The 18,791-nt window shown below is 46.5% G+C and overlaps 2 protein-coding genes across 5 annotated transcripts; one reads left to right on the plus strand and one right to left on the minus strand.

Moving 5' to 3' along the window:
- Window positions 1–1,308: 1,308 nt before the first annotated feature.
- Window positions 1,309–8,051, minus strand: klhl15 (kelch-like family member 15). 3 transcript variants are annotated; one of them, XM_049012114.1, is made up of 5 exons: window positions 7,710–8,051; window positions 5,775–6,039; window positions 5,006–5,093; window positions 4,121–4,832; window positions 1,309–3,836 (listed from the first exon to the last, which is right to left on the minus strand). In XM_049012114.1, the coding sequence occupies exons 2-5, from the start codon at window positions 5,833–5,835 to the stop codon at window positions 2,727–2,729; spliced, it is 1,971 nt and encodes a 656-aa protein (XP_048868071.1). In that variant the 5' UTR covers window positions 5,836–6,039; window positions 7,710–8,051; the 3' UTR covers window positions 1,309–2,726. The 3 variants fall into 3 exon arrangements, with proteins under 3 accessions (XP_048868071.1, XP_048868070.1, XP_048868072.1); XM_049012113.1 differs by lacking the exon at window positions 7,710–8,051 and adding an exon at window positions 6,912–6,978; XM_049012115.1 differs by lacking the exon at window positions 7,710–8,051 and adding an exon at window positions 6,336–6,668.
- On the plus strand, window positions 7,357–18,695 carry eif2s3 (eukaryotic translation initiation factor 2, subunit 3 gamma). 2 transcript variants are annotated; one of them, XM_049012122.1, is made up of 13 exons: window positions 7,357–7,483; window positions 8,587–8,650; window positions 8,733–8,860; window positions 8,955–9,076; window positions 11,594–11,688; window positions 11,768–11,926; window positions 12,321–12,455; window positions 16,927–17,021; window positions 17,263–17,407; window positions 17,491–17,660; window positions 17,751–17,923; window positions 18,345–18,446; window positions 18,592–18,695. In XM_049012122.1, the coding sequence occupies exons 1-12, from the start codon at window positions 7,415–7,417 to the stop codon at window positions 18,406–18,408; spliced, it is 1,419 nt and encodes a 472-aa protein (XP_048868079.1). In that variant the 5' UTR covers window positions 7,357–7,414; the 3' UTR covers window positions 18,409–18,446; window positions 18,592–18,695. The 2 variants fall into 2 exon arrangements, with proteins under 2 accessions (XP_048868079.1, XP_048868078.1); XM_049012121.1 differs by having other exon boundaries at window positions 18,345–18,695.
- Window positions 18,696–18,791: the final 96 nt, after the last annotated feature.

The following is an 18,791-nucleotide window of genomic DNA, read 5'->3' on the forward strand; positions in this document are numbered from 1 at the left end:
AAGCCGGTCATATTTCAGTAACAAAACCGCGAGCTTGCGTGGAGAGATAGACAATGAGGAAGTGAGAGTGGCGGAGTGCAACAATGAGAGAAAATAACCTCTCCCCCAAGTAGCATGTTACACTGGGCCAGAGCGCCACCTTCAGGCTGCCTCAGAATGAACAGTTCTTAAGATTCCTCAGCAGAAACACTCTGGTACCACATTAATGACACTTCAGGGATATTCTGAAGCCTCCCTGTTTAAAAACATTTGAATTGTAAAAACTTGAATTTCATCTAAAAAATGTTAAAAATCCAGATGCATAGAAATATAACATTATTTACAACCGGCAGTTTTTTATGAATACTAAGTACTGGCTATGTCCAATAAAAGATATTGAAACAATTGTGTTAAGAATCACATTATTGTTATGAAATTACATCAGTAAAGCCTCTGCTATCATTTCCTTACCTTATTCACGTGTTTTCCTCTGAGAAGAGAGCATTAAGGTTTTTGGTTTGTCCATCTGTGCGAACAGCGGCCTCCAGTGGCGATTAAGCCACATCGACTCATAGCGGGTCCCTCTGACTCTAGGCGCTGGACCCAGCTGTGTGTGATGTTTCTCTAACATCCTGCTGTCTCTGCACTACAGGCCTTGGGTCATGTGACTTTACAGCCTGGGGAACCGGCTCACCTAACTCATTGAATGGTGAATAATGGTGACATTACAGTGTGAAACAGGGAGGAGTCATATCTCGCACTGGAAACAAACACTCACGGTGTTCCTTAGAAGTTAATGAATGGATCTGTGAACTGAAGGCCAGGTACGAAGAACAGTCATGCTTTTAGCTGATGGTGCTGCAGATGGGGAAACTTACACAAGAGTATATCACGAACTTTACAGTGAGCCTGGACACATGACCACATGTGCAAAAACACAGTCATAAATGGGCACAGACACACTGTGAGAACACAGCACAGTCACAGTCCGGCACAGACACCTGGTGAGGACAAAGCAGTTACAATCAGCCAGAGACACGCAGTGTGCACACAGCACACAATCACAGATGGGCACAGACACACGGTGAGTATATAGCACAGTCACAGTCATGATGGAAACACAACACACAGTCACAGTCGGGCACAGGCACACGGTGAGAACACACACACATACACAGTCACAAACATGCAGAGCAGTCACAGACACACAAACACAGACAGATATGTGCAAGGCACAGTCCCACTCTGGCTGAGTGTTCCACAGGCTGCCCTCTGCCTGGAGCAGCACACAGCGACACGGGCAGATGTCTCACCAGACAGCAAGCAGAGCAGGTTGTACAGTATGAACGTTTATTTATGGAGTGAAGTTCTGCAGTGAGCAGCCAGTCAGCAGTAAATATACTGTCAGTAATCCTCATATTTCCTAGAAATCTGTCACCTACAAGCGAATATGTCATTTTTGGCAGAGGAAAGGATTGGAGCGTAAGAGTGTAAGAAGAGGTGGTGATGTGCTGGGGGACGAAGGGGGTTATATCTGTACAGAGTATTGAATGGACTGAAATAGCTCAGATATGTACAAACGTGGAGGCAGCGAGAACGGACAGGTGAAAGACAATCCTGCTCCATTGGGCACAAGGCGCAAGGTCGCCCAGCGATGGGGATATTCAGCAAGCCCCCCCCCCCCACTCCCCACTGGCAGCTGCAGCAGAACCGGCACGGGGTGGGGGGAGACGCCCAAACACACCTGCTTCATTCCCACTAAGGAGAACACCGAGATGCCTACTGTGGCATGGAGATGCAGCATGGGGCAGAGGGCGGGGGGTGTAGCAAGACCAAAGAGCAGCAAGAGGCATCAGAGATTCAGAGATACGCCCAGGTCACCCTCAGAGCCACCAGGGTCTGAGAGTGAAGGAGCAGACGGGGCAGCAGGCGGCTGTGACAGGGAGCGTTTATAAAGGCAAAGGAAACACAGGACACACGAGCGGGAAATAAATACAGCAGGAAAGGCGGACAGACGATCAGACAGCGATCTACACACTCTGGAAGCCATAAACTTTCCAATCTCAGACAGTGCAGTGCATATCTCCCCCCTCCCCCCCCCCATAACCCCCCACCTACATGTAGCCCTCCGACTGCAGGTAACTCATCACCTCTTTTACACACATTACATCGCATTTCTTTAGTTCTGGTCCCTGCCTGCCAGCATTGCACACGGACAGACAAATTCCAGACCTAATATTACAGGAAGTGGCGAAACATTTCAGGAAATGGCATGACATCACAGGAAGTTGCATGACATCACAGGAAGAGTGAAAGACCCAGAGGTACAGCTGGAAATAAAAAGACTTGAGACGGACTTGTAGGGATTGCTGGTCATGATTGGTGGAAAACAATTATCCCAGAAATCTGCAAAAATCTTTAGTTTTCTTTTGAATTTTTTTTTTGAAAAATCTGCCTCTTTAAAAACGATCTAAAATGACCAAACCCTGATGGGGCACCCAAATCCCAGTCGGTCACACGTTTGTCTTCAAGTAAGCTCTGGTCTCAAGAATAAAAGGGGTAGAATTTGACTGTAGTGTTACTTATTCCAACAGGTATAAACTGTTTTATGCTCTCCTGTCCTTATTTAGTGTATTTATTTCGCTAGGCTTGCAGAGACATAATGTAGCCACAAAGATGGGTACTACAGAAAAAAAATCAACAGTTTGGGTTTCACTAGAGGGCGCCAGCAGGAGGCACTCCACCCCTCAGCTGCAGCGCCGCACATGCTCCAGCACATACTCTGGGAAGTGCAGGCTGCACACCTGCAGCCCATCCAGTTTGCAAGGCATCCTGGGATACTCATCTTCCTTCCACTTGTTCTCTTCCGGGTCAAAGGTCAGGATGGAGTCGCTGTAGTGGCCATTGTAGCAGAGGCCACCCAACACCATGATCTGCTTTTCCAGCACCGCCACACCATGGCCGCTGCGCCCGATGGGCATGGAGGCCAGGATGGTCCACTCGTCGGCCTGTGGGTCATACACCTCGGTGGAGGGGCAGCCCTGCGACTCAAAGGAGGCGCGCAGCACCACACACACGCCCCCGAACACATAGAGCTTGCCATTGTGCGATATCATCTTGTGGAAGCAGCGTGCATAGTTCATCTTGGATTTATTCTCCCAGCAGCCGCTGAGTGCGGCAGCCCGGCGGCCCCGGGGCTCCGGCACCCCCTCCCTGCTGGGATCAAAGACGCACACCTGCTTGGAGGTGGAGGAGGACGTGATACCACCAGTGATGTAGAGCTTGCCGTCCAGTACGGTGCCCTCATGGCCGTACTTGTTGACGGGGTAGGGGTCCACAAACTCCCAGCGGTTTTCAGCGATGCTGTAGCGCTCTGTGGAATAAAAGGTTTCGTCACGCGTGCGGCCCGCCACGGCGTAGATGAAGCGGCCCACCACGCCCACAGCGAACTCGGAGCGTGGCACCGACATGTCGGCCATGCGCAGCCAGGAGTTGTGCCGCGGGTCGTAGCGGTACACCTTCGATGAGGCATGGAACTCGCCATCAGGGCCTAGCTCCTCACCGCCCAGCAGGAAGACAAAGTTGTTGAGGACGGCGAGGCAGTCGGGCCGCAGCGGCACCTGCGGACCCTCCAGCTCCCACCACACCTTGGGCTTGTGCAGCAGCAGCACCTTGCTGTTCACCATGCTGTGGCCAATCATGCCACGGAAGACAGCCGTCTGTGGCCGCGCCGACCGGATGCGGTTGGCTCTGGTGTCCAGCAGCGGCTGTTCATTGGTCTGTTGGAAGTAGCTAAGCGCTTGCTCCACCTCCTGCCGCAGCTGTCGTGAGTAACGGTAAAACTCTGAGGTCTTCACCTGATGGGAGACAGCCACAGTCAGAGGGAGATACAGAGAGTTCCCCAGGCTGGACACCGTGACCCACTGGCATGCCCCACACTGGGCACCGTGACCCACTGGCATGCCCCGCAATGAGCACCGTGACCCACTGGCATACCCTGCACTGGGCACCGTGACCCACTGGCATACCCTGCACTGGGCCCCGTGACCCACTGGCATACCCTGCACTGGGGACCGTGACCCACTGGCATACCCTGCACTGGGCACCGTGACCCACTGGCATGCAATGTTGGACCACTCACCTTCTCGAAAATGTTGGCGGGCGTCATGAGGCAGAAGCGCAGGCTCTTCACCACGGCATCAGTGTGTCGCCAACGCCGGCGGTCGTGCCGCAGCCAGGCCTGCACTGCCTCATACAGCTCAATCTCGGGGAAGCGGCTCAGCCGGTCGCTGTCTAGGTACACCAGCAGCTTCTCCAGGCTTAGGTAGGACAGGAAGTCGGCGCGGCCCATCAGCGGCACAAAGTTATCGAGCAGGAAGGCGTCCAGCTGCTCCTGCACACCCTCCACGGCAACGCTGAAGTCCTCAAGCAGGCGCATGACCTCGGCGCAGTTCTCCAGGCACATCTTGGCCAGCAGGAATGAGCAGCAGAACTCCACTACTTCAGTGAGCTGCACGTACATGGCAGCTTGCAGGATCTCTTGCACGGTGGGCATGCTCAGCTCCAGCGTGCCGTAGTACATGAACTGCAGCACGTGTCCGAATCCGGCTGCCGTCAGCCCCTTCATGTGGATGCGGTCCTGATCGCGCTCGCGCATGTCCGCCGTGAACATGACCCGAAAGTAGTCGCTTTGCGTGGCCAGCAGTGCCTTGTGTGCTTGGAAGTGCTGCTCCTCAATGAGCAGGGTGACGTCCAGCAGGAGGCGCTCTTCGTAGAGGGCGCGGAAGCCAGAGGACACACTGCCATCATGGGCCTGTGACAGGTACACCTCCACGTCCCCTGCCATCTCACACCTGTGCCGGGGAGGGCGGTGGGGGGGTCACACACGCAAACAGACACATGTGACCACACAACATGTGTGGATCAGCAACATTTTGCTGATCCACACATGGAAACAACCCATTGTGAATCATTCAGAGTAAACATGCATCAGAGAGTGGCCCCGGAGGGGGGGGGGGGGATCTACCTCTTGGGTCCCTCGGGGCCTAACACGGGCTTGCCTGATGAGGTACCGAGGGCCAGCTCACATTTTCTCTGCTTGTATTTCCCCTGCTCTGTGATGTGACAAACACACAGAGAGAGAGAACATCAGGAACCCCACAAACCAACCCGTTTGCAATGCCGCCTACCACAGATAATGCCAACTGCATGGCAGGAACGCACAGCAGCTGCCTTGTGTCAACCGGCACAACAGCGCTGTCCTTATGTCAACTAGGATGGCACCTGTCTACTGTGATGCCCAGCAGATACAGTGCCAATCAACACCCTTTTTACGAACCTGAGCGTCACATATCCACTTACTGCTTAAGATCGGCGCTAGAGAAGATACCGCAGCTACCAAAGGTACCAAAAAGGCATGCAGCACAGCATGGGAGTATTGATTGAAAATAATTTCATTGTTAGACATCCTGTGTGGATAAAGTTACATGCAGACCGACTTGCATCGAAATAAACGAATCCATGTTTGAATGTAAAAGCACTGCACTTCGGCGTGCGGTGACAACCCACGCTGACATGTAGTTGTTATTTAAATGCCAAACGTGACCTTTAATGGCATGACGCCAGAGGTGAGGCTGGTTATAAATATCCCACTCACACGGCCCTCATTTCCAGTTATAACCGTACGACTGTCACACAGCCGTCTGCGTGGCCGCTTCCCCACGCAGGTTCGGCGCTTTAAATCCTATGCCGGGCTCCGGCAGTCCGCTACTGACACCGGGGCGCCGAGCGCTCACCTCGGCGATGCGGCTCCACGCAGCCCCGCTTCGACCAGGCGGCTCTGGCCCCTTCGGACATGGAGTGACGCTGGATACCCGGAGCGACGCGCCGGTCTTCAAACGCTCATCGTCAGCGGCTCTCCTCGCTTCCTGCGCTTTTCCCAGCTACCATCACTGACACCCGATAACAAAACAGTGTCCATGTACAGCGCTCCCAGCCCTCGCAGACGCCATATTCTTCGCCGCACTGACGTCACTTCCTGCGCTTCTCAGGCTCTATCCACTGTACAGTGAACAGGGAGCAGTGAACTTCGTACAGTATACGACAAACAGGGAATAATGCATAGATAATGATGTACAGTCAACAGGAAGTAACGTGCAGTTGACACTGTACAATATACGATAAACATGGTTAGTTTATAGACAACAATGTACAAAGAACAGGTAGCAGCGGGCAGCGAACACCGTACAGTATGCAATAAACAGGGAATAATGTATAGATAATGTACAGGGAACAGCGTGTAGTGCACACCGTACAGTATACAATAAACAGGGAATAATGTGTAGATAATAATTTACAGTGAGCTCATTCCTTAACCCAGCGGCCAGTGACTATAATTCAATGAGTGATAATGAATCTGGGCATTTTCAGTGACGCAGCCTCTCGGGTCAGAAAACGGCAATATAAGAGGCAGTTATGGGCACGGTCCAGGATCCACGGACAAAGCCTTTGAAATATTTTCCTTCAAATGTTGTCAAAAGACCAATAAAAATCGTTTATTTTTTCTCATAAAAAATCTGTTAAAATATATGCTCTTCAAATAATTCAAGGAAAATGTGTAGCCGTATACAACACAAAACAACTATACACCAGATAACGTTTTGTTAAAACATTACTGACGTTAAAGTACTGTACAAACAAAACAGTACATACATGAACAATATAAATATAAAATATAAATATTACAATGTAAATTCATAATCTCTTACATATCGTTTCTCCCAAATCACATTTATTGATAAAGGTAAAAGATGTACAAGGAACACAGTCCACATCCAAATTTTAAACCTTGCCAGGGGTACATATACAGATGCGTCGAGGAAAAGACAAATAAGAAAAAAAATACAGAATTTGACAGTGTCAAATAATCTTACATGCCTTCTATGCTTTCTTGGTTTTGGACATCTACAGTTTATTTCCAAAAGCATTAAAACTACAAAAAACTGTCATAATGACATCAGAAAGAGGGGACGGACCCCAACTATTCCTTAAGTTTAAATATGACCATAAAGTCAAACTAATGTCTCATTAAACCAAAGAGAGCATTTTAAATCGACTGCTGTATACAACTACCATACAGAGGACCTTGCTTAATATTTCTGTTTAAAGAGGATATTTTCCAGATAAAGTAATCTAAGCAACCTACACTATTGCATCACCCGTTATCAACAGACACACTACGCCTATTTTTTATTATCAAAAGTCCATTTAAAAACACCAACTGACCAGCGTGGTTCGATAACTACATGAGTTTAATTTGTCATGATATTATATATAATGAATAAATTCGTTCTGATAAATGCCTTTTAATATTACGGCCCTGTAATAAAAGCATTCAGGCGGAAGCGGTGGCTCCTAATTTTCTTTTTCGCTCAAGATGGCGGGTGACGAGTCGGGAGTGACGCTTGGGCAGCCCCATCTTTTTAAACAGGATTTAAGTTCCTTGGTGAGTAAATGTCTCTTTCTTACCGAGCCCGTCGAGAGTAAGGTTAGAATCTGCATCGGCTCGTGTAAAGACGCGTCGGGCCGCGTATATCTGTATGGGCGGATAATGAAAGCCGGTAGCCAGACCGCACATGATGCGAGTGATGTAGGACCCACGGCGGCATGGTTCTTCGGTCAATGGGGATCTTCACAACACATACGCCAAAGCCCTATTCCGCCTAACATACCTCTTGAGCCCCGTTACACGACTCGGGTCACCTGCCCGCGGAGTGCCAGGAAACTCCAGACACAGGAAATCAACATCAGCTGTTGCCGTTAACGTGGACGATGCCTTATAAACGCCGTCGTTAAATTAGGATTTAGCTGTAACAGTACAGTATCCAGGCCTTCGTACAGCGGCCCTCTGCAGAGTTTGGAGTCGCCGTAAACCAGTGTCACGGAACCCTGCGTGTTTTATGTTACAGTAATGAGCCTCTGAGTCTATTGCGCTGGGCGTTTTCCCCACAACCTCAACTGAAGACTCAGATCATGTGCTACGATTGTACATACCATCTCTAACTCATAGCTGTTTCACACTGTAAAAAGTTAGCCATAGGTCGGGCTGTTTTTTTTTTTTTTTTTTTTTTTTTAAGCTTTCTGTGTGTTTAGCAAGGAATTGAATACAACATGGGAAGTGGTACGTTGCAAATCCCGTGGCTGGCAGAGTGATATCACTATTTGCTCTTTGAGCAAGACCCTTAAGTGTTTGCTAAAAAAATGCATGTAAATGTAAAGGGCACAATTCAACATATATATGGCTACTGACTAAATAATGCTTTCTCAATTAAGTGTCCACCAGTGGTTCTAAATCCTGTCTCTAGGTCCCCCACCAGAATGTTTTCATTTCAACCCTACCTCAATCAGGCTTATATGATCCTTAATAGGCTAATATTGAATATGAGAGGTTGAAAGCAGTGTGGGTTGTAATGAAAACATTCTGGCAGTGGTCCTTCGGGAACAGGATTGAGAACTACTGGTGATGAAATGGAGGTGGACGGTTTTCATGAAGAACTGCATGTATGTAAAACATTTCCGTGGTTGACCCCCCCTCTCCCCACCCAACAGGATGTCAGCACACTGTCGCCACTCTCCCCTGAAATCATCAGCAGGCAGGCCACCATCAATATCGGTAAGTTTCACGCACACAAACAGATCACTGTCGCTTGTGCTTTCCGTCTGTTTTTTGCTGATTCTGCCATACACCTTGCTAGGCACCATCGGACATGTGGCCCATGGGAAGTCCACGGTGGTGAAAGCCATCTCGGGGGTGCACACCGTCAGGTTCAAGAATGAACTGGAGAGGAACATCACTATCAAGCTTGGCTATGCCAATGCTAAGGTGAGGGGCTCGGTCACTGCCGGGGGGGGCTGTCTGTGCTGGGTTCCCGGTTTGACCCGTCTGTTTCCTCACGCCCACCACTGTCTGACCACAGATATACAAGCTGGATGACCTCAGCTGTCCCAGGCCAGAGTGCTACCGCTCGTGTGGGAGCAGCACCCCCGACGAGTTCCCCACAGACATTCCAGGCACCAAGGGCAACTTCAAACTCGTCAGGTAAGCCAGCTATCAGCTGAAGCTTGCGGCTTGAAACTGAGGCTGGGCACCACCCTGCTTGTTTTCCAGCTATCCCTGCCCCACACACAAGTCCCAGCTGTCTTTCAGCTTCTGATTACCTGGATCAGGTGTGTTCAGTCAATCAGCAGTGTGTAGGGCAGGGATAGCTGGAAAACAAGCAGGGCAGTGGGTTCCGAGGATCAAGTTTCAGAATTGTATTAGGCCAACTAAAACCAGAAAGTACATGTAAACGTGTTTGTCCGACTGAAATTGTACTAATTCAAATTTCTGTTAGTCTGATTAAGACACTCAAATAATGCGATTGGGAATCGATTTACTCCTGCATGTATACGTTCAGTCAGACTCAAACTGGCCTAGGCGCTATTGCACATGCTCCATAGTTTCTACCCCTGGGCTTTGACCCGGAAATAACAGAAGAAGTTTGGAGCATAGCAGAGGACATACAGCATGTATGAAATATACAGCGTGTAAAGCTGTCCAGTTCATCGCTCAACAAAAGGGTGCTTTTCCCTCCGCACCAAGTACCGTACTTTTGGTACTTTAAGAAGTTATCAAAACTATGGTACTTCAAGGTGTTGGTTTTCCACTGGTGTAAAGACCGGTACCAGCGGCAAATGACATCACAAAGCGAGGTGACGTGCAAATTTAATACCAGCAATGCATGTTGTGCACATCCAATTTTTACATCGCTAGTTAGCTAGATTAAAATCAGACTTTTTCTTCTTTTAAACCTTCAGTTTGGTATGGATATTAGCGCAGGGAGTTTAAGTCTTGCGAAAACATTTTTTACTCTCTCATAGGAATACAACCTTGCATTTTAATGTTAATCTTGAAAAGGAATAATCTATTACGTGTTTAAAGAGGAGAGAGGTAAGAAGCATGCACTGATACAGTGTGTTGCCGCACTCGTCACAAGACAAACCACCTCAGGAATGAGAACCTGAGTGCAACCCCCAAGTTTTTTCCCTGTAAGTTGGAGGACCTCCTTATAAGGCTGGATGTAGATTAACGTCATATCCAGGAAGAAGCAATTGCAGATTTAAGGACTTCGCTCAAGGGCCCAGTGGAGTAGAATAACTCTGGGCATTGATGGGATTTAAACCTGCAACCTTCCAGTTACTGGCACAGATCTCTAGCCTCAGAGCCACTACTCCACCCATGTTTAAAAATCAGTTTAATGTTTACCTCCGCTGCTTTTCCATGAGATCTGCATGTGTTCTCCAAAATAATCATAATCATTTTCGTCCTTGCTGTTTAAATCACTCCTAGACAGGTTCGTGAGAAATTTATGTTGAATTCCTTTTTTAGTTTCATAAGTACCTCAATATTTATTACAACAAAATCACATTGCAATATTTGAAAAATACCGTGCTGTCATGGAGTATATTACAAAATACTTTATTTCTTGTTCTGCTATCTTGATCACAGTTAAAGCTTATGTCACTTAATCCAGGCATCCATTCTTATGAATTGTTTTTTTACATCTGTGACGTAATATATCAACTGGAAAAAGCCCAATACTAACGAGCTGAAAGGAGTCATATCACCACCTATAGTAGTGGAGTCAGACATATTTCGATTAATAAATCGATTCCCTTCCCATGTATGTATGCTGAGACAGTAGCCTGATTAAATGGCGTAGTCCAGCTATGACCGTAGCTCGGCTTAGCTGTGCATGTGAATGTACTGACTGAGGGAGTCAGAACAACGCGACGAATACACGCCCACTTTTATGGTATGGAATTATGGTAACTTTTCATTATAGAATGAATTTCTCCTCTGCCTGGGTGGACTGTGGAGTTTGCATGTTCTCCCCATGTCGTCGTGGGGTTTTCTCCGGGTACTCCGGTTTCCCCCCACAGTCCAAAGACATGCTGAAGCTGATTGGAGTTACTAAGTTCCCCGTAGGAGTGCATGTGTGAGTGAATGGTGTGTGAGTGTGCCCTACAATGGGCTGGCCCCCCATCCTGGGTTGTTCCCTGCCTTGTGCCCATGGCTTCCAGGATAGGCTCCGGACCCCCCGCGACCCAGAAGGATAAGCGGTTTGGAAAATGGAGGGAGGGATGGATGGAATTTCTCCTCTATCTCCTGATAACATTTGACAAATAATTGACCAGTGAGAAAATCTCTTATGAAATAATCTATATCATTTATATTTATTTGTACTAGTTAGAAATTTGTATTCATGATGCCCTTATGTATGATTACTTTCAATCTCACATTTTAGCATTGCTGCAAAACCGTTCACTGATGGCTATGTAAAGATAGGTTTCTATTTGTGGTGCTAAGGGTGTTTCATTACATTATGGGCTGGTTTATAAAGTAATTTCTGCAAAAATGCATTTTTTCACGCTTCTAAAGTAATGTTCTTTCAGCGATTCCTGTTTTTCATTGGACAGTGATGGTAAACTAGGATTGGGGAGTGAACACCTGGGCCTGAACACTCAGGGTCTCCAGTAGGAGGCGCTGGTGTCTTACCCTACCTCTCCCTCACAGGCATGTGTCCTTTGTGGACTGTCCTGGTCATGACATCCTGATGGCCACCATGCTGAACGGAGCAGCAGTGATGGACGCTGCCCTCTTACTCATTGGTGAGCAGCCACCTTCTCGTCACTGGGACACAACATGCCGCTTGTCGCTCACTTACCCATAACACTCTCCCCCCCACAGCGGGTAATGAGTCGTGTCCGCAGCCCCAGACATCGGAGCACCTGGCCGCCATCGAGATCATGAAGCTGAAGCACATCCTCATCCTGCAGAACAAGATCGACCTGGTGAAGGAGAGCCAGGCCAAAGAGCAATATGAGCAGATCCTGGCCTTCGTACAGGGTGAGGCACGTGGGGTGGGGTGGGATGGGGTGGGATGCCTTCACTGTCATTGTAACAAGTTACAGGAAATTCAACGTGTGTGATTATACAGCAATGCTTTGATGTACATGTGAATATTAAGGGTAAATGAACTAGATTAAGTAAATAAAAATGTAAAGTATCAAAAATATAAAATATGAGATAATGAAAGACATAAGGTAGAGAAAGCAACTTTGTTTGACACGTGGCAGCATGTTTAGTAAAGATTTTCATATTTCTGTATGTGTATGTGGTACGAGGTAAGCATGTATTACAACAGTGCAACCATGAGTACGTTATCTGTGCCCACCTCTATTGTCATGCTCTGCGAGGGCAAGGCCTTAGGATTTGCTGTGTGGTCTGGTGCCCCCTGCAGGTACGGTGGCGGAGGGGGCCCCTATCATTCCCATCTCTGCTCAGCTGAAGTACAACATTGAGGTGGTGTGCGAATACATAGTCAAGAAGATTCCCGTGCCGCTGCGCGACTTCACGTCCGAGCCCCGTCTTATCGGTGAGCCGCCGCTGGCGCTTCCTGTCTGCTTCCGTGGAGACGTCTGGGAATGGTGAAAAAGTCCACCAGGGTCTGCCTGTGATAAATATCCATTAGTGAAATGCTCAAGAGTTACATGTTGTTCCGTAGAGACCGGATAGGCAGGAAGGGAGGTGGTGTGTTGCAGTATATGTAAAAGAACTTGCAGGCAAGGGAGCTCACTGATAAAAATAAAAGTACAGAAGCTGTATGGATAAAACTAGATGATAAAAACTCAAATGGCCTAATTGTCGGTGTTTGTTGTAGACCATCTAATGTAGCTGCAAAGGAGAGCAGAATGTTATATGACGATATCAGGATTATGAGTAAAAAAAAATGATGTGGTGGTTATGGGTGGTTTTAATTTACCTGGGATACAGTGGGACACAGTCTCTGGCTCTTCTGTAAATCAACTTGAGATGGTGCAATTAGTACAGGATTGTGTTTTTTTTTTTTTTTTTTAACTCGGTTTGTTAATACCCCTACAGGGGAGAAGACCTTCTTGATCTTTTTCTCTAATAACCAGGATAGGATTGGAAAATTAGAGGTTTTAGAACCACTGGACGGTAGTGATCATAACATGGATAAATTCAAGGTTAATTTTAGTGTCCAAAGAGCAAAGTCCGAAACAAAAATATACAGTGTTAGGAATGTTAACTTTAATGGTATGAGTCTGAAATTAAAAACTGTAAACTAGATGGAGTTAAAGAGCAAAACAGTTGAAGAGGCATGGGAATTTTTTAAAAGCACATTGATACAAGTGCAAGAGGACTTCATACCTGTTTTCAGCAAAACTAAATCTAGGAAACTGCAACCAAGGTGGTTTACTAAGGAAATTATGAATAAGTCAGGAGGAAAAGGGCTCGGTTCCCAAATGGAAAATTACTAGCGATGTCAGAATAAGGCAGGAGCGTCCAAGTCTAGAGGTTCAGTTAAAAAATATTAGACTTGCTAAGAGGAAGATTGCGTTGGAAGCTAAGGATGACATTAAGGTTCTTTCAACATTGTAACCAAAGGAGTTTCAAAGCTGAAATCACTAATAGTAGAATTTAATAGTAGTACAGGATAGTAAAGGTCTAATAATTAAAAATGAAACCGATATAGTTAATGACTGACTACAGTGAATAGCTGTGCAAAACAGAGGACGCCAGTGACATACCCGCTCTTATTACTAGTCCAGTGTCGTGTGCGTGTGTATGGTGTATACACACATACACACAAACACTGACAGAGCTCTGGAAATAAATAGAGACCAATGCACTTGTAAATCCTGGTTTAACCGTGATTCTGCTGGCAGAAGACTATACTGAGCAGCAGGTTGTTTCTAGGCTCAAAATTGCTAAGACACCAGTACACAAGAATAAGGTGAAGCAGGAGACACTGGGAACGACCAGAAACCAGCCAGGCGGAGGGCGGAAGTGACTTTCTAATGCCAGAGATGACTGTTAACTTATCTGACAGTTTCTCATGAATCGTAGGATGTCAAGTGACCTTCAGAAGGAATGGAGAACATTAAGTGCAGGTGTGAAGTGCACTGCTAGGACAGTTCATATCAGGCTCCTAGAAGCAGGACATAAGTCCCATAAAGCAAGGAAGAAGCCCTTCATTAATGAGAAACAGAGAAGAGCCAGGCTGCAGTTTGCAAAAAAAAAATATATATATATATATCATTCACAGACACACAGAGAAATCAGTGAAACAAAAAATATGCAAATTTTTTCCAAAGCAGTGTGTGTATTTCATATTATATATAATATACACACTCCCAGACGCTCCTCTACTTATAAATGAGTTGCGTTCCGAATGGCCGTTCGTAACTTGAAATGTTTTCAAGTCGTTATTGAATATCATTTTAAGGGTAACTAGGATGCTGGGAGTACGCACGCTATGCTGCCGCGCTCTGGGAGTAGCGGGCAGAAGTCGCACTAGGCATAATTGGCGCACAGAAAAAAATTGAGGTTGTGGACAGGAAACAGGAGCCCAAGGAACACAATTTGGATTTACAGTCCTCTTTGTTTCTTATGTCTGAAAGTACGTAAGTAGAGGAGCATGTCTGTGTGTGTATGTATGTATGTGTGTTTATATGTGTATATATATAATATACAGAAGCTGATGCGTTACAAAGCCTAGCTAAGCTCAAATAATTTCAGTATTACTTCAACTTTCAGAAATCCTTATCTGCTGGTGTGGTACCTTCTGATTGGAAGCATGCTAATATAACACCCATATTCAAAAAATGTGATGGAGGTAACCCAGAAAACTATAGGCCAATTAGTTTAGCTTGTATATTTGGAAAAATAATAGAAGCTGTACCCCAAGCGAAAATGGTAGATTAGCTGGATTCATATGACTTTATGAGGGATAGTCAACATGGATTTAAGAGAAGTACATCCTGTTTTAACTAATCTGCTTGAGTTCTTTGAGGAAGCTACAAGAGAAATTGATTACATAAAGGCCTATGATCTGATCTACTGATTTCCAGAAGGCCTTTGATGTTGTCCCCCACAAACAGCTCCTGCTTTAAGATCAAAGTAGCAGGGATTTTAGGAACTGTAGCAGCTTGGATCGAAAACTGGTTCACAAACAGGAAGCTGCGGGTAGTTATTAAAGGTGCAATGTCACAGTGGGCCTGTGTTCATAGTGGGGTACCGCAGGGTTCAATTTTAGGACCACTATTGTTCCTAATTTACATTAATGATATTGACACCAATACGTACAGTAAACTGGTTAAATTTGCCGATGACGACAAGGTATATTGACAACATAGGTAAATGTAAGGTAATCCATGCAGGGAGCAGAAATATAAAGTACAGATATTTTATGGGTTCCACGGAAATAAAGGTAGCTGATTACGAGAAAGATCTCGGTGTGTATGTTAATGCTTCTATGTCCCACTCTCAATAGTGTGGGGAAGTAATTAAAAAGGCCAATAGGATGTTGGGTTACATCTCTAGGTGTGTGGAGTTTGTCAAGGGAGGTGATGCTATGATTATACAATTCCTTGGTACGACCTCTAGTAGAATATTGTGTGCAGGTTTAGTCACCATATCTTAAGAAGGACATTGCTGCTTTGGAAAGGCTTCAATGTAGGGCTGCAAAAATGTTTCCTGATCTTAGAGGAATGTCTTATGAGGAGAGGTTAGCTGAGCTGAATCCATTCAGCCTCAAGCAAAGGAGACTAAGGGGGGACATGATCTAGGTGTATAAGATTTTAACAGGTCTGGATGCTGTTCAGGCAAATGGATATTTTAATATTAGTTTAAATACTAGAATTCGTGGCCACAGGTGGAAATTAGTGGGCTACAGCTTTGGGATCCTTTAACCCTCTGGAGTCAACGGCATCGTCCTCGGTGCTGCATATGTTTCTTGTGTATTTCAGTTCATAACTCGCTGAAATCTTATCGTAGAAACATAAGAAACACTGACTAAATCCGTAATCTGTCTTCTTTTTAAAACGTCCATTGTCGGAAGTATTAAAGTTTTTAAAATTAGGTTAAACCGGCAAAAAAGTAAACTGTCACATTACTTTGTTTTACCTGCATTTGGGGCGTGTAGCGCCGCTCCCACCTGAAAATTGTTATTCGCATTATAAATAGCAGCATTTCCGCGTATTCAAATTGAATTCGCATGGTAATTAGATGAACGACACAGCAGTGAAATGCGATCCAGATACATCCCCATCAGTGCCATAAAAGGGGGGGGGGACGTGGCCAGGTGTCAATGGCTCATTCATGCACAATAAAGTTGCTATGTATTCAATGAAAGGAGCTGAGAAATAGACATGTTTTTCTTATTTATTTATCCAACTGCATGTTGCAGCTACACCATTTAGTTACCTTCATATAGCCAAGACTTTGTTGATCAGATATCTGGGACCAAAAGAAACTTCCACCATTGCTTACTATGTACTTATGTTTCTGGAAGTATTCCAAACTGCATTTTGTTATGTCTATACTTTGTCACATTACAAACTTCACATAAATCTGACATATTTACAAAGTACACTAAAATTAAGATGAGTTTAATGCCAAAACCAATGTATAAGAGAATATATTTGCCATGAATTAAATTTGATATTGAATGAAATGAAATGAAAGTCAGTGAAAGTGTGTTTCCCCACCCCTAAACCTCAGAGGGTTAAACATAGCTCAGAGTTGTAACATTTCCTAGCTCTTAGTTGAATTCTCCCCAAGCAAGCTTGATGGGTCAAATATGGGAGGTATTTTCTGCAAAAAAATAAAATGAAAAAAAATTATAAATTATCTCCGCTTTGCCATTTAGTTTCCAAAGTCTGTGCGCAAAAATCCTGCAAAAATGAAAATTAAAATGAAATGGCATCGTTCTCTGGGTTTCAGACTGAATGAGTAAAGTGGCTCTCAGTTGCATTAAGGGGTAAGAGCTGTGGGCTTCCTGCCTTTAGGGGGCGGTCTCACTGCTGCTTTCTGTCTTGCAGTGATCCGGTCGTTTGATGTAAACAAGCCGGGCTGCGAGGTGGATGACCTGAAAGGGGGTGTGGCCGGGGGCAGCATCCTCAAAGGGGTCCTGAAGGTGAGTCACCCTTGTCCTGCAACCCTGCACCTGATTGGCTGGAGGGTATCCCATCCATCCAATTATGCAGCTGTCATGAGCATGAAAAACATTATGTAAGAGGCTGCAGGTATGAACTGTGCACAAGGCTGTCCAGTGCTTGTGAATCGGTGTTTGTGGGATTTGGTGCAGTGATGTCCATCATCCTCCAGGAGGCATCAGTACAGCCTCGCTTCACGCCCATCTCTTCCTGACCACGCAGGTGGGCCAGGAGCTGGAAGTGCGGCCCGGCATTGTTTCCAAGGACCATGAGGGGAAGCTCATGTGCAAACCCATCTTTTCCAAGATCGTCTCGCTGTTCGCTGAGCATAACGACCTGCAGTACGCTGCGCCCGGCGGGCTCATCGGTATGCCAGCACCCCATCTCCCTCTCATACCCCAGGCCTATACATGAGGGCCCCCTAGTGACAGCCACTGGTGTTTGACACAGGTGTGGGCACGAAGATTGACCCCACGTTGTGCCGGGCGGACCGCATGGTGGGCCAGGTGCTTGGTGCTGTCGGGGCGCTGCCTGAGATCTTCACTGAGCTCGAGATCTCCTACTTCCTGCTGCGGCGGTTGCTGGGAGTGCGTACGGAGGGGGACAAGAAGGCGGCTAAGGTAAGGTGGATGGCGGGACGTGATCTAGTCTTTGTCTCTCTACCGAGTCATCCTGCGGTCAGTATCTGACACTCCGGGACCGTGTCTCAGGTTCAAAAGCTGTCAAAGAACGAGGTCCTGATGGTCAACATCGGGTCCCTATCGACGGGGGGCCGTGTGAGTGCTGTCAAAGCGGACCTGGCCAAGATCGTGCTGACCAACCCCGTGTGCACCGAGGTGGGGGAGAAGATCGCACTGAGCAGGCGCGTGGAGAAGCACTGGCGGTGAGTGGACAGGGCCTTGTAATGCTCGGCATCTTGCACGCTACCCAGCACACTTTCGGGTCTTTACTGTGCATATTTAACCCTTTGTTTGCTTAACTGATGCTTTTACCAAAAGTGTGACTGATTTTATAAACCAGAATGTTCAATGTTTGCTGCGGTTCAACTTCAGTAACATGGTCAAACAGCAAAAAAACTTCATGGTTGCCTTAAGGTTTGTAGTGCTGCATTTATTGTTGGTAACTAGTGGCCACCTTAAAAGGCTTTACACACATGGGGTGCTGCATGAGGGCTGTCACTTGTATGTTACTGCTTAGAGCTTTGAAATGCAGGTATGTATTTTTGTCACATTTTTGAAGAATGAGCTCATGTACTGCTATGTATTTAGTGTGCTCTACAGCCTAATCCGTGTGTCGTCCTGCAGCCTGATTGGTTGGGGGCAGATCAGAAGGGGAGTAACCATCACTCCCACGGTGGATGATGACTGAAGAGGCTTACGGCGGCCAGCCACCAGGGGGGGCCAGCTGTGAGCACAGATACCTGTAACATACCTGTCAATCATCTTCGCAGTACCCGCCCAAAGGCAGCCTGCAAGCTGCGATGGAGTGTGTACTGTGCGGGGAGGGGGGGATACAATGAGTTTAAATCAAGTACTTTATCCTCTGTTACAGAACCTGCATAATTTATACACACCATGACAGAAGGGCGTGGTACTGGGCTTGATGGAGCTACACTGCCAGCTGCTGTCAAACATCAATAAAGTGTTTTGATCAAATGGTGTTTGTGTGGCTTGTGCTGCCATTTCAGGGCCTACACTGTAACATCCAGTTATGGCTGTGATTTACCATCTTCCTGCTTTTTTTTTTTTTTG

Source organism: Brienomyrus brachyistius, chromosome 4 (assembly GCF_023856365.1).
Source record: "Brienomyrus brachyistius isolate T26 chromosome 4, BBRACH_0.4, whole genome shotgun sequence".
In the NCBI taxonomy this organism is placed as follows: Eukaryota; Metazoa; Chordata; class Actinopteri; order Osteoglossiformes; family Mormyridae; genus Brienomyrus; species Brienomyrus brachyistius.

Excerpts from the sequence above, each read along its gene's own strand:
- klhl15 (XM_049012114.1), bottom strand. The coding sequence starts at position 5,835 with ATGTCCGAAGGGGCCAGAGCCGCCTGGTCGAAGCGGGGCTGCGTGGAG. Across the intron at positions 4,833-5,005 it reads GGCCCCGAGGGACCCAAGAG|GTGTGAGATGGCAGGGGACG; the intron begins GTAGATCCCCCC and ends TCCCCGGCACAG. Across the intron at positions 3,837-4,120 it reads CCGCCAACATTTTCGAGAAG|GTGAAGACCTCAGAGTTTTA; the intron begins GTGAGTGGTCCA and ends GTCTCCCATCAG.
- eif2s3 (XM_049012121.1), top strand. The coding sequence starts at position 7,415 with ATGGCGGGTGACGAGTCGGGAGTGACGCTTGGGCAGCCCCATCTTTTT. Across the intron at positions 8,861-8,954 it reads TTGGCTATGCCAATGCTAAG|ATATACAAGCTGGATGACCT; the intron begins GTGAGGGGCTCG and ends GTCTGACCACAG. Across the intron at positions 17,661-17,750 it reads GGGACAAGAAGGCGGCTAAG|GTTCAAAAGCTGTCAAAGAA; the intron begins GTAAGGTGGATG and ends ACCGTGTCTCAG.